This window comes from Tupaia chinensis, unplaced genomic scaffold, assembly GCF_000334495.1.
Source record: "Tupaia chinensis unplaced genomic scaffold, TupChi_1.0 Scaffold000361_2, whole genome shotgun sequence".
NCBI lineage: Eukaryota > Metazoa > Chordata > Mammalia > Scandentia > Tupaiidae > Tupaia > Tupaia belangeri.
Genome location: NW_006159858.1, coordinates 3,719,350 through 3,733,455, shown reverse-complemented (window position 1 = coordinate 3,733,455; position 14,106 = coordinate 3,719,350). Strand labels below are relative to the sequence as shown.

At 40.5% G+C, this 14,106-nt stretch overlaps 1 protein-coding gene across 1 annotated transcript in view; it reads left to right on the top strand.

The window, feature by feature from the left end:
- Positions 1–14,106, top strand: part of CATSPERT (catsper channel auxiliary subunit tau) — a 161,226-nt gene that overhangs the window by 15,283 nt on the left and 131,837 nt on the right. Inside the window, 3 exon segments of the mRNA XM_014589560.2 lie at positions 9,353–9,439; positions 10,636–10,687; positions 13,318–13,463. Coding sequence (XP_014445046.1) covers positions 9,353–9,439; positions 10,636–10,687; positions 13,318–13,463 — 285 coding nt within the window.

Genomic DNA, 14,106 nt, shown 5'->3' with positions numbered 1-14,106 from the left:
CCTGGGAGGTGATTTCTCACTTTCTGTCTCTCTGTCTCTCTCTGTCTGTCTGGCAAACACACATGCCCTATAGCAAAAACCTCTCCAAAAAAAAAAAAAAGATGCTAGCAACTTTGTGAAGTGAGTTTGACAGGGTTTCTTCCATTTGTATCTTGTGAAATAGTTTGAGGAAAATTGATATTAATTTCTTCTTTAAAATATTGGTAAAATTTAGCAGTGAAGCCACTGAGACCTGAGCTTTTCTTTGTTGGGTGACTATTACTGATTTTGATGTGGAGCAACCCAAGTCTGATAATTGCCTAAACTTTCTGTCCTGATGTAGAAGAACTTGGAGGACCTTGAAGCAACCCAGGGCTGATGGCTGCCTGGGTTTTCTGTTCCCCCTTGAGTTAGCTGCCCCTCCCCTGAACTGTTGAGTGGCCAAATGCCTTGAGCAGGATGAAAACCTGCTTCTCTGCCAGCTCAGTATTAGGGCAGACACTGAACCTTTTCCCTGGTAAGACACTCCAAACATGCTGAAACCGCCCCTCCCCAAATTCACCCATAAAAGACTGCTCAACTCTCAGCTGGGGCCAAAGATTCAGTGTTAACTCCTCCGTGTCCACCGGGTAATAAAGATTTCTCCTTTTTTTCTCCATGCTGCTTTTCATTTCTCAGTATCTGTTTTTCCACAACAATTTAAGTTGTTGCTTATTACTGGTTTCTTTAGAGTTTCTATTTTTTCCTGTTCAATCAAGATATACTGTATGTGTCCAGAAATGTGGCCATCTATTCTAGGTTTTTCTGCTTGTTGACATATAGTCACTTATAATATCCCCTAATGATTGTTTACATTTCTGTGATATCTACTGTAATTTTTGTTTGTTGGTTTCTGATTTTTACTTAGCTGGAGTCAGTCGGCATCTGTCAGTGAACTTGACTCAACCTAAGAGGAAACCGAAAGAAAGAGACACAGAGACAGAGTGGTGGTGGACACAGGCAGCCTGAGTCTGAACAATCTGACTGCCTGTGTTGCCCAGACAAGCCGAGCGACTTTATTTATAAGGCAAAGTAGCAATACTATATAGTGTATTTCGTGACATTTTATAGATAAGTTGATGTTTTACAGGCATAGAAAATAAATAACATATTTTTTAAGGATTAGATATGTTGGCACCAGGTGTATATTTTGGTTACAGCAAAAGTAAAGAAATTTTTTGTAAATTATTTATTTAGTGAAGATAAGTCTATCTGTAGATGTTGGGAGTATTTTTTTTTTTTTGTATATATCAAAATTGTTAGGCTATAGAGATTATATTGTTGTGGTGCAAGATATCACGAAGACTGAGGCCACCGAGAAATTTAAGTTTTTTCTTTTTTTTTTTCTTTTTTTGGAGAGATTTTCACTGTAGGGCGCGTGCGCTCGCCAGACAGACAGAGACATAGAGACAGAAAGCAAGAAATCACCCCCCAGGGGGGATGGTCACACCGCAATCCCTTCTCCTCCATTCTCCTCTTGGGATCTTGGGCACACACGCACACGTGCCCGGCGTGAGTTTTAAGCCACCGGGTCCGGGACACGAACCGCGGTTGACTACATGGGAGTCCAGCGACATAGCCATTATGCTAACTGCTGGTTCCCGAGAAATTTAAGTTTTAGGCCTGTTTATTCCTGGCCAGAGACTGCCATCCTGGCCAGAGACTACCGCCCCTGTCACTGGCAGGCAGCGTTTGGAATGACAGCCCTGATCCACAGCTTTGAAGAGCATTTAAGCACAAAAACCACAAGGGAACATTACACTTTGCAAGGGTTGGGGTGAGGGGTACTGCAAGGGAGGAAGTGTTCTACTCCTTCACCAGCACTCTGTTAGCAGTTTACAGAAGCAGAGCTGCGCATCTTTTGTTAAATGTAACCACATCTTTGTTTTATACTCTGCTCTATGGGATGGGTGAGGCAGGCCTATGGGATGCATCTTAGCCTAACATACACCATCTTTTCTTATTATTTGGTTTAGTCCATCACTATATGAAGCAGAGCAGGGATCAGTCTTTATGTAGTGGGATTAGGAGGTTCTGAGCTCTGTAGTTTTTTTTTTTTTTTTTTTTTTTTTTTTTTTTTTTCAGAGCAGCCCTCCTAAATTTTACCAGTTGTTTTGTCTGTAGTAACTTGGTTACAGAAAGGACAAGCTGGGAGGCTTTTGTTATAGCTTTAAAGAGACAGATGATGTTTGTTCAGAGCCTGTCTCCACATCCTCAGGGCTTTTCTCAGAATATATCCCTACAGGAGTCTTCTGCGTATTTTTCTTAGTCTAGCTAATGATTTGGCAATTCTGTCTATCCTTACCAAAAAACCCAGCTTTTCATTTCTCTCTCTCTCTCTCTCTTTTTTTTTTATTGCTCTTTTGTTCTCTACTTTATTTATTTCTGATCTGGTTTTTATTTTTTCTATTACTTTTGTGTTTCACTTATTCTCGTTTTTCCAGTTCCTTGAGATACATTGTTAGGTTGTCATCTTTTCGTGTTTTTTTCTTGCAAGTACTAATTGCTGTTAACTTCCCTTTTATTATTGCTTTTACTGTATTCCGAATACTTTGGAGTGTTCTATTTTTATTACCATATATTACAAGAAATTTTTAAATTTCATTCTTTATTCTTTTAGTAGCTTCTAAATCACTCAGGAGCATATTGTTATTTTTCATGTATTTGTATATTTACAAGAGGTCTTTTTGTTGTTGACTTCAAGTTTATTTCGATTGTGTTCAGAGAAGATACTTGATGGATTTCCTTTTTTTTTCTTTTTTAAGAAACATTTGTTGAGGCTTTTCTTATGCCTTGTTACGTGGTCAGTCATTGCGAATGTTCCGTGTGCAGCTGAAAAAAATGTTTATTCTGTGTTTATTGAGTGAAAATGTTCTATAAATGTCTGTTAGTTTCATTTGGTTTATGATGTTAACTCTATTGTCTCTCTTCTTAGTTTTTGACTAAATGATCTATCCAATGGTGAGAGTAAGGTGTTAAAATTTCAACAATCAGTAAATTAAAGTCTATCTCTCCCATTAGGTCAAGCGATCTTTGCTTATGTATTTTGGTGCTCCAATGTTGAGTGCATAAATAATTACAATTGTCATATCTTCTTGACAAGTCGATCTCTTTAATACTATACAAAAATGGAAAATTATCTGTTGATGATGCCATCTATGGTAATTTTTTTGACTGAGCCAATATATAGTGTATTCATGATGGGAAAATTCATTTGGTAATGCTGTAATGATACACAGTGATTGACTAAAACTATAAAAAGAAAAAAATGCTCTATAAAGACCTTTTTCTCTTATTACAGATTTTAGCTTGAAGTCTATTTGATCTAATATTTTTGGATAGCAGCATTTTTTGGTTTCCATTTGTGTGAAATGACTTTTTTCAACCTTTCACTCATGATCTTTTTGTGTATCTTTACTGGACTCCCACATGACCAACTGCAGTTCCAGTCCCAGACCCAGCGGCTTGAAACTCGTGCCGGGTATGTGTGGGTGTATGCCCAAAATCCCGAGAGGAGAATGGAAGAGAAGGGATTGTGCCTGTCCATGCCCCCAAGGGGTGCTTTCTCACTTTCTCTCTCTCTGACTCTGTCTCTCCAGTGTACTGTAGCAAAAAATCTCTCCCCTCCCCCAAAATGAGTTTATTTTAAAAAGAGTTATTTTTATACTTCTTGTTAAAATGTCATCACATTACTCTGAAAGGACAAATTAAAAAATGTATTTTAGGGGCCAGCCTGTGGCATGGTAGTTAAGGCAGCTGGATCCCACATGGTCAGCTGCACAGTTCAATTCCTGAACGCTGTAGCTTAAAAAATATGATGGGAGTATGTTCAAGCATGACCAAAATCCCAAAAGATGAGATGGAGAAGTAGGGATTGTGGTGTGACCATTGCCCATGAGAGGTGCTTTCTCATTTTCTCTCTCTCTCTCTCTGTCTTTCTACAGTGAGTGCATGTACCCTCCAGCAAATTAAAATATATATTTACATGTATGTGTGTATGTGTGTGTGTGTATATTATATCTGCTAATTTACATATTACTGACTTCTAGTAATCATTGCAGAAAAGATTAGCAAATTTAGGGCATTTGTCTGTTTGTAAAACTGAAGTGCATACCATATCTTTGTATTTGCCACCTTTTAAAGATACTACCTTTTGGGGCCAACAGGTGGCGCAGTGGTTAAGGTGTTGGCTCCCACATGGCTGACCATGGTTTGTGTCCCAGACCTGGAGGCTTGCTTTCTCACTTTCCCTTTCTCTCTCTCTGGTCAAATTAAAAAAGAAAATAATAATAATAATAACAGCAAATAAAATCACTAATTCTTTAAAAAAAGAGACTGCCATGAAGAATTTTTTATCCATTTAAAAATGTAGTATTTTATTACTTATTAATGTAATTAGTCCCTTTAACTGACAAATCCAATACCCTAAAAGCAAACGGAGGGCATTATAGCACTGATATGAACCACAGTGTGGAGCACACACTTTTGCACAGGATATTGGGCAACAGCCTAGAATCAGCTGTATGATCTTCCTTTCTTATTTGCTAATGAAAAATGGTGAATTCTATTATTTTCGCTTGCAACTCTAGCAAATAATCCCTGGACTCTACGGTGGCTCTCCTTGCACTGTGGACTCAGAAAACCACAGAAGGTGAAACAGAGTTATCGCTCTTGAGAGGGACAGGGAAAAAGAAAATTTAAAAGGATCCTTTTTAAGTGAATAATTCCATGTACCTTCAACTTACACAAAGGCTGGCAAGATCTGGCCAATAAATCAGTTAACTCTTCTTCCCATGTGGAAGAGCTGGGTTGGGGCAAGTTTTCCCTCCTCAGCAACTACTCTTATTACAATAACACTGTAGTTTGTTTTTTTTTTTCTTTTCGCTAGTCTGTCTTCAACACAGACCGAACCTCTTGAGGACAAGAACACTGAACGCTGTAATCATTGCTGGGCCAGGCGTTCAGTTGGGCCCTCATGTTGGTCAAAGTTAAATTTATGGGAGGGCAGTGGGTTCAGTTAGGGTTAAAAAGTAGTTGCATTCTAGGACAAGGTAAGTATGTGGGCTAGTGGGTTTTCAAAGAAAACTGTGGAATGGAGGAGAGAGGGTCAGAAAAGTCACTGGGGTAGAAGTGCAGACAATGTGACTGAATATACAGACTTTTTTTTTCTTTGTTTGGAGAGGTTTTTGCTATAGGGCGCGTGCGCTTGCCAGACAGACAGAGAGAGACAGAGAGACAGAAAGCGAGAAATCACCCCCTAGGGGGGATGGCCACGCTGCAGTCCCTTCTCCTCCATTCTGTTCTTGGGATCTTGGGCACGCACGCACACGCACCCAGCATGAGTTTAAGCCACTGGGTCCGGCGACATAGCCATTTGCTAACTGCTGGTCCCATGTACAGCATTTTTAATAGACGTGCCACATAGGACTTCTATTCAGAGTGGCAGATATGAAAGGCATGGCAGAACTAACTAAAATCAAGGTTCTCTACATGTTCAGGTGAAATTCTAGGTGATGTCAGAATGCTCTATGAGACTAGTGTTTAGAACCTTTGCTCAAGGTTCTGATAGAGATTTGGCAGAGCTGTTCTGCTGATGTAGCAGCTATTTGAGAGAGCTCTGCTCAGAAGTGAATGGAGAAGTAAAAAGGTAGTAAAGTGAGGGGGGGTGGAGGCAGTATTTTTGCCTGGTTGTTAAAGGGTTGAAATATTCTAAAGAGGTTTGTTTTCTTTGCTTGCTTGCTATAGGGCGTGTGTTTTCAGTGGAGAGAGACAGAGAGAGGGCAAGAAAGTAAACCACCCCCCAGGGGGATGGCCGTACTGCAGTCCCTTCTCCTGCATTCTCCTCTTGGGATTTTGGGCACACACACACATGATCCCAGCATGTTTCTCAAGCCACCAGGGCTGGGACTTGAAATGTACAGTCGGTCATGTGCCTGACCCCAAAGGAGATTTTAAAATTTCCAAATTATTTGGTATTTATCAAAATGCACATTCAAAATAGATTTCCCAAATAAAGGTTATCAAAACATCAGGAAACAGGCCACCTGGTAATATGATGATGAAGGTGGTTGGATCCCACATGGCCAACTGCATGATTTGAGTCAACCCAGTGGCTTGAAAAACATGGTGAGTTTGTGTGCACGCAAGCCCAAAATCCCAAGAGAGGAACGGAGAAGGGTTTGCAATGGGGCCAACCCCCTGGGGGGGGGTGATCTCTCACTTTCTCTCTCTCTGTGTCTCTTTCTGACAAGTGTATGGGCCCTATAGCAATTTTTTTTAAAAGTCAGGAAGGACGTGTAGGTGACGTGATGATTAAGGCACTTGATCCCACATGGCCAGGTTAATGGTTTGAATGCCAGATCTGGCAGCTGGAGAATCATGCTGGGCACATTTGTGTGCGTGCCCAAAATCCCAAAAGGAGAGTGGAGGAGAAGAGATTGTGGCTATTCCCCAGGGGATGATGTCTCACTCCCCCCTGCCCCCATCTCAAAAAGAAAAAAAAAAAAAAAGAAAAGAAAAGAAAGCTTTCTATTTTCATGTTGTATTTTGAGGCTCTGAATCCCATTTAAACCTTTTGTTTTAGCTTCCCCTGCTATATCACTCTAGCAGGGAAGGTATAGGTACCTCCTCAGTATTTCCAGATGGAGGTTGAGGTCTAGGTTCCCTACTTGTTCTCTGTTGACATTTGAAGTGGGACTCCTTGTTACTGGGTGGGGCTGAGAGATCGTGTTCCATGTGTAGTCTTCAGCCACACTGCATCGGAGATAGCCTTGTTACTTCTGGGTGATGGCGGAGGTTCTTATTCTCCAGGAGGCCTCTTCTGTTACTACCGCATTGCTGCTGAGAGGAAGTGGAAATCCAGGCCCTTTGTGGTGTTCACTGACACTTTGGTAACAGGAGGTGATGAAAGTTCTGGCTCCCTAGATGGCTTCTTTCTTTCTCTTCCTCCCTTCCTTCCTTCCTTCCTTCCTTCCTTCCTTCCTTCCTTCCTTCCTTCCTCTCTCTCTCTCTCTTTCTCTCTTTCTTTCTTTCTTTCTTTCTTTCTTTCTTTCTCTCTCTCTCTCTCTCTCCCTCTCTCTTTCTTTCTTTTTATCTTTTTTTTTTGAGAGTTTTTGCTCTAGGACACATGTGCTCGCCAGAAAGACAGAGAGAGAGAGAGAGAGAGACAGAAAGTGAGAAATCACCTCCCAGGGGGGATGGCCACACCACAATCCCTTCTCCTCCGTTCTCCTCTCAGGATCTTGGGCACGCACGCACATGCACCCAGCATGAGTTTAATCCACCAGGTCCAGGACTCCAATAGCAGTTGACTACATGGGAGTCCGGCAACATAGCCATTACTGCTGGTCCCAAGATGGCTTTTTTTATATCACCCCAGATGGGGTTTTCGGACATCTGTGATAGCCTTTTGAGGGCAGAAATCTGGGTGAGAGTAGCCACAGCAGTGTTCAATTGTGGTAGAGAAAATACTGTATAAAATTTTCAGTCTTGTTAGGATACCCCTTTCTTGGCACTTTGGTTCAAGATAGCAGGCTTCCAAGTTGCTGTTTTGCCTGCTCTTGTTAGCGTTTCTGAGTTGCTGACTTCTTCAACTTTAAGTTTGGGATATACGAGGAAAAAGAAACCACAAGGAACACCCCACTCTGCCGTTCTTTGGATCCTGAGGCACCTAGCTCGTCCGCCTTTCCCCACGTTTTAGAATCTCCTTATATTTGCTTCGTGTGTGATATTTAGAGATTTTACTCGTACTAATTATGAGTTCTCCCCAACTCCTAGAAGGAGGGAAAAGAACTTGCACTCTATCTTCCTGGAAACAGAATTTGGACAGCCCAAGTTAATGATTGATTGATGCAGGAATATAAAGGCCTGGCTTTCTGATCCCAAAGTGCTACAATTCTGAAGGGCCAGCACAGTCCTGAGGGCCCCCATGGCATCAGTCGAGCCCTTTTATGTGACTATATCAGAGTGTCTTCTTATGCCCAGTCTTATCTCCCACTCTCACACAGATGTGGATCTCAAAAGTACTCCCTGGTAATTTTCCTGCAGCAAGTCTCAGAGTACTTTTCCGTGAACACAGCATTTAGCAGTTGGTAATGTATTAAAATGATCGGTGTGTGTAAACAGATTCTAAAATGGGATTCTGGAGCTGGACGACCTGCTACCTGAATGGCATAACCTGGTTCTCTTTTGTTTTTCTGGAATTTCTAATTTTCCTCTCTTACATTCTCCTTTCTTTTCATTGCCATGTATACAGGAATACACCCCCCCCCCATGGTTTTTGTCACAGGATGTGTGTACTTTCTGGAGACAGAGAGAAAGAGAGAAATCCCCCTCCCCCCAGGGGGAATAGCCATGCCACAGTCCCTCCTGCATTCTCCTCTCAGGATTTTGGGCATGCACACACATGCTCCCAGCATGATTCTCAAGCGGCCAGGTCTGGGCCTCAAACTGCATTCAGCCATGTGGGAGTCCACCTTAACCACAACGCCACCTGCTGGTCCCAAGTGATACCTCTTTTTGTCTCTCTTTCATACCAGAAGCAGTGCTCCTCAGAGGAAGATACTCTGGCATTTCTCCTTTAGGTTTCTTCTTTGTAGATGTTTCTGTGGACTACAAGTCCTAGACCTGTGGTCAGAGTATATGCACTTGGTGTTGAACTTCCCCTTTCTCAGGATGATTTCGTCTGTGCTTCCTTTGTGTTCCCGTTCCTCCCTGCTCTTTTCTACAGCAGCTCAAGATTTCTTTTCCCTTGTTTTCCGTTCCTATAGATTGTGATGGGGATAGGTGTGAGAGCTTGGTATTTTATTTCTCTACTAAGAGGAAATCTAAAGAGTGTGGCATTCTCTCTCCTAGTAATGCTCAAGGTATATGTCTTGTGTGGTTTCATTTGTATTCCTAAAAATACACACACACACACACGTGTGTGTGTGTGTGTGTGCGTGTGTGTGTGTGTGTATATAATGATGAGTAGAGATTCAGAATCAAGGTGGTTTCCATACTTGGGCCAGTTAGAATTCTCTCCTTACAATTTTTTTAAGTTTAAATCTCTTAACAAACTGAAGAATTATTGTTCATACTATAATACTATGCACTTTTCTCCACTTTTATAATTCCTTTAATGATAGTCTATTTAATTGTGTACATTTTTATTTCTCTGCTAACTTACTGATAAACTTATTGAAGATAGAGATGAATTTCTGAGTCATATTAATATCTCACTGCCTAGGGTATGTGAGAGACTTACAAGGTACTCAAAATATTTATGGAATTTAATTAATCTTCTACCTAGCTATGTTTTCTTTTCCTTCTAAATGTTGATTTATTTACATTGTAGATGCTGAGAAAAACTCTTAAAGAGTCCGATAGTGAAGAGGTAGAAGTAGCACCTGAAATACCAAGTTTGGTGGCATTTGGTAATGTGGTAGGTACAACTAACCCTTAATAAACCTTAACAATGGCTATTTAATATGAAGAGTAATTGGTGTTTATTATTTAGCAATCAAAAATTATGTGCAGAAAATGTTCCTTTCTAGTAACATATGTCCATTAATTTTTTCATTTTTATGGGTCAGAAGAAACATTGAAATAATCATAGAAAACATGTGGTTCACAGAAATAATGTTTTCTTTTTTTAATAATTATTTATTTAATTTTATGTATTTATTCATTTATTTTAATTTGACCAGAGAGAGATACACAGAGAGAGAGAGAGGGGGAAAGTGAGAAGGCAAGCCACCAGGTCCGGTACCCCAACCGCTGTCGGCCATGTGGGAATGTCCAGCATCTTAACCTCCATGCCACCTGCTGGTCCCAAGAAATAATGTTTTCTATGTTAGAGATTCCTGACTCTACTTACATCAGAATTGCCCGGGATACTTTTATAACACATTGATTTTGTGCCCCACCTAAGGTCTACTAATTCAGAATCTCTGGGAGTTAGCATTGTTACTGAGCTCTTCAGTTGATATTCATGACCAGATTGAACTACAGTTAACAAATTAATCTCACCCTCTTTTACTATTAAAAAAAAAAGAAGAAGAAACAAAAGCAAACTCACTTAACACACACATGCACGATTTAATATCTATGTTGAGAACCAGAAAATCTGTTATATTTTGGGTGCCTCAGGGTATAGGACATGAGTTTCTGCCTACATTTACAACTGTCAGCTATAATGACATTCTTCTACAATTTTCTTTATTTTCTGAACACTGTTAGAACAGTTACTGGGTATGAAATAAAAATTTCTTTTGTCGTCTCTACTTCCTACCATTCCTCAATGTTTAATATAATATTTCTGTGATCTTTTACTTGTTTTATTTTTAAGACTAAATTTGGCTAAATATATTTAACTAACATAGTGTATTAGAATTCAAATGTTTGGAACCAGCAGATGGCATAATGGTGATGTCTCTCAACTCCCACATAGTCGACCATAGTTCAAGTCCCAGACCAAGCAGCTTAAAACTCACATCTGGAGTGTGTGAGTTCATGTTATATTTAAAACTCACATCTGGAGTGTGTGCGTTCATGTTATATTTAAAAATATATACTTCAGTGTAAAGTAGAAGAAAATTTAATGCCTTAACTCTCTTTTTTTTTTATTGTTTGTTGTAGGCTGGCTGCTTGGCTGTTCATATAAAGAGCTGCAGATATTTTACGACTAAGAGTATCCTTTCTTTTGATTTAAGAATATAGTATGATGATATCTTACTGTTTTAGTTATTCATTTGGGCCAGCAGGTACTGTGGTGGTTGGGAAACTGGACTCCCACATGGCTGACTGCAGTTCAAGTCCTAGACCTAAAGGCTTGCTTTCTCACTTTCCCCCCCTCTCTCTGTGTCTCTCTGATGACTATAGCAAGTTAAAAAATAATAGCAATAGGGACCAGCAGTTAGCGTAATGGCTATGTTGCTGGACTCCCACGTAGTCGACCGCGGTTCGATGCCCAGACCCAATGGCTTAAACTCACGCCGGGCGCGTGTGTGTGTGTGTGCCCAGGGTCCTGAGAGGAGAATGGAGGAGAAGGGATTGCGGCATGGCCATCCCCCCTGGGGGGTGATTTCCTGCTTTCTGTCTCTCTGTCTCTCTCTGTCTGTCTGGCGAGCACACGCGCCCTATAGCAAAAACCTCTCCAAAAAAAAATTAATAGCAATAAATAAAATAAAATAAACAATTAAAAAATTAACCATTTGGGGGCTAGCAGGTAACATAGTGGTTAAGGCACTGGACTCCCACATGGCCAACCTTGGTTCAAGTTCTGGACCCAGTTGCTTGAAACTCACACTGCACATATGTGCATGTGTGCCCAAAATTCCTAGAGGAGAATAGAGAAGAGATTGCGGTACGGCTATCCCCCTGGGGAAGTGATATCTCACTTTCTGACTCTCCATATCTTCAGCGAGAGCACATACCCTATAGCAAAAATCTCTTGAAGTAAAATAAAGTCATTTTGTTATCAACCACTGCATGTACATTCACTAGATGGTACTTGTACTTCATGGTATCACAACTCTAGCTGCAGTTGGCTGGCAGGACAAAGGGTTGGAATCGCTGAAATAGCTCGTTAATGAGTCTAGTGCTGAAGTGGAAATGCCTTGAAGTTTGGATGTAGCTGGGATGCTAAAATGGTTGAACCTTTTTCTTTTTCCATGTAGTTTCATCATATTCTTTTATTCTGCATTAATTTTTACTGTTTAAAAAATATTTTACATTAGGTTGGCTCCATGACCTGGGATCCCACATGACTATGTGGCCTGAGACCCAGTGGCTTAAGAAATGCCAGGAGCATGGCAGTGTGTGCTCAAAATGCCAAAGGGGAAGGAGAGGTGGAGAAGAGGTTGTAGCATGATTATTTCCCATGGCAGGTGTTTTTTTCTCTCCCTGTCCTCTGTCTCTCTCTGTCTCTGTCTGGCAAGTTCACATGCCCTCTAGGGGGAAAATTATATAATGCAAGAAGACTACAAAGTGTTTGTGGAAAAATAGAATTAAAGTATAAGTTTATTTGGTTTTATGCATATTCTTTTATCCTGTGCATTTTCCACCAACTGTTTGAAGACTCTCTGTGTATTATTTATCTTTATTACTGAAGTTTTTGGTATTCTCTTGAGTTTTGCATCCTAGCCAAGTACCTATCTTGTTCATCCTAGGTCCAACTCTACTCATGTCCATTGTGTTTTGTTGGTTAGTCACAGAGCCAGCCCAGACTCAAGGGCAGGAGAACTTAGCTCCATTCTGTTTTTCCTTTTTTAAAAATTTGGCAGAGTACACATGTGCATGCATGCATAACATTTCTAAAGGGGGACATATGGAGGAGAAAAGATTGTGGCATGACCATTCACCATGCAGTGGGGGAAAGGATCAGCCAATACATGTGCCCTCTAGCAAAATGTTCTAAAAAAAGGAAAGAAAGAAAAACTGTCTAGTTATGGAGACTTGGTGTCTCTTTTTTATATAAAGAAGCTTTTGAAAACAATTTTGTTTGAAGCGATTTCTTTTTTTTTTGGAGAGGTTTTTGCTATAGGGCACGTGCACTCACCAGACAGACAGAGAGAGACAGAGAGACAGAAAGCGAGAAATCGCCCCCCAGGGGGGATGGCCACGACACAATCCCTTCTCCTCCATTCTCCTCTCAGGATCTTGGGCACGCACGCACACACGCCCGGCGTGAGTTTAAGCCACTGGGTCCAGGACTCGAACCATGGTCGACTACGTGGGCATCCAGCGACATAGCCATTATGATAACTGCTGCTCCCATGAAGTGCTTTCTTAAGATAATTAGTTAAATCATGAAAAAGGTATTTAAATGCATGGAGTGTTCTGAGAGATAACAATACAGAATAATATAATGCAAAAAGAGCATACAGTGAAAGTGAACTAGAGAGTTGAACACTTCTAAATTCTGTTGACTTAAAAATGATTCTTGAGTGACTTTTTATAAATTTTCATACAATAATGCATTGAAAAAAATTTCAGCTATATGTATATTTAAATATTTAGTCACTTAAAAAATTAATATATAGAAAAATTGTACAGGAATTACAATGGAAATGTGAAGACAAAAATATGCCAAGGGATCTAAGGAAGAATCAACCTTCTTTTCTAACTGATGTTGTTCTTATTTGCCACGGGTAAAAATACTATTTTACAGACTCTCCTATTGTTTAATCTACTACAGTGAACATCTATGTTTACTTGATTGATTCTTGGGTTTTGGCTTGAATTCTTTAGTGGATTAATTTTATGTGTTACTGCTCAATTACAACAAAACCTGTTTCCTAAATATTATATTATTTTCAGTCAACTTGCAGCATTACACTCGTCTATTCATTCGCATCACTGTAAACAACATTGTGAAGTGTACGAAAACGTCCACCTTGCAGATCAGAGACAGTGGAAGGAACACTATGATTAAGTTTGATGAAGTGAAGTATTTTTCTGTACAGGTAATGTTAAAGTTCTCATCTTGATAAAGAATGTCTCCTTATAGTTTTAAATGGACTATAGTGATATTTCTTTTTTAATAAACAGCTGATTGCAGAATGCATGACCTTGGTGAACTTCTTCACTGACTTGTTACTGTCTGTGTTTTTTTTTTTTTTTTTTTGGAGAGGTTTTTGCACATGCGCTCGCCAGACAGACAGAGAGAGAGACATAGAGACAGAAAGCGAGAAATCACCCCCCTAGGGGGGATGGTCACGCCTCAATCCCTTCTCCTCCATTCTCCTCTTGGGATCTTGGACACGCACGCACACGCGCCCGGCGTGAGTTTTAAGCCACCGGGTCTGGGATGCAACCCGCGGTTGACTACGTGGGAGTCCAGCGACATAGCTGTTACGCTAAATGCTGGTCCCGGGATTCCAACACTCTTAACCACCATGCTACCGGCCAGTCCCAGCATTGTGGTTTTCTAGCAGACAGACTGATTGTAGAACTCTAGATGCCAGCCTGCTAGAAAACCAAGTCTGGCCTCTTAATCACTATGTTGGAATACAGGGCTTCTATTCCCTTTTCTCCTGTCTCAGGGAAAAATGGTCACAAACATTCTTTAAAAAGTTGAGGCCAGGTGGTGGCACAGGTAATGAATGG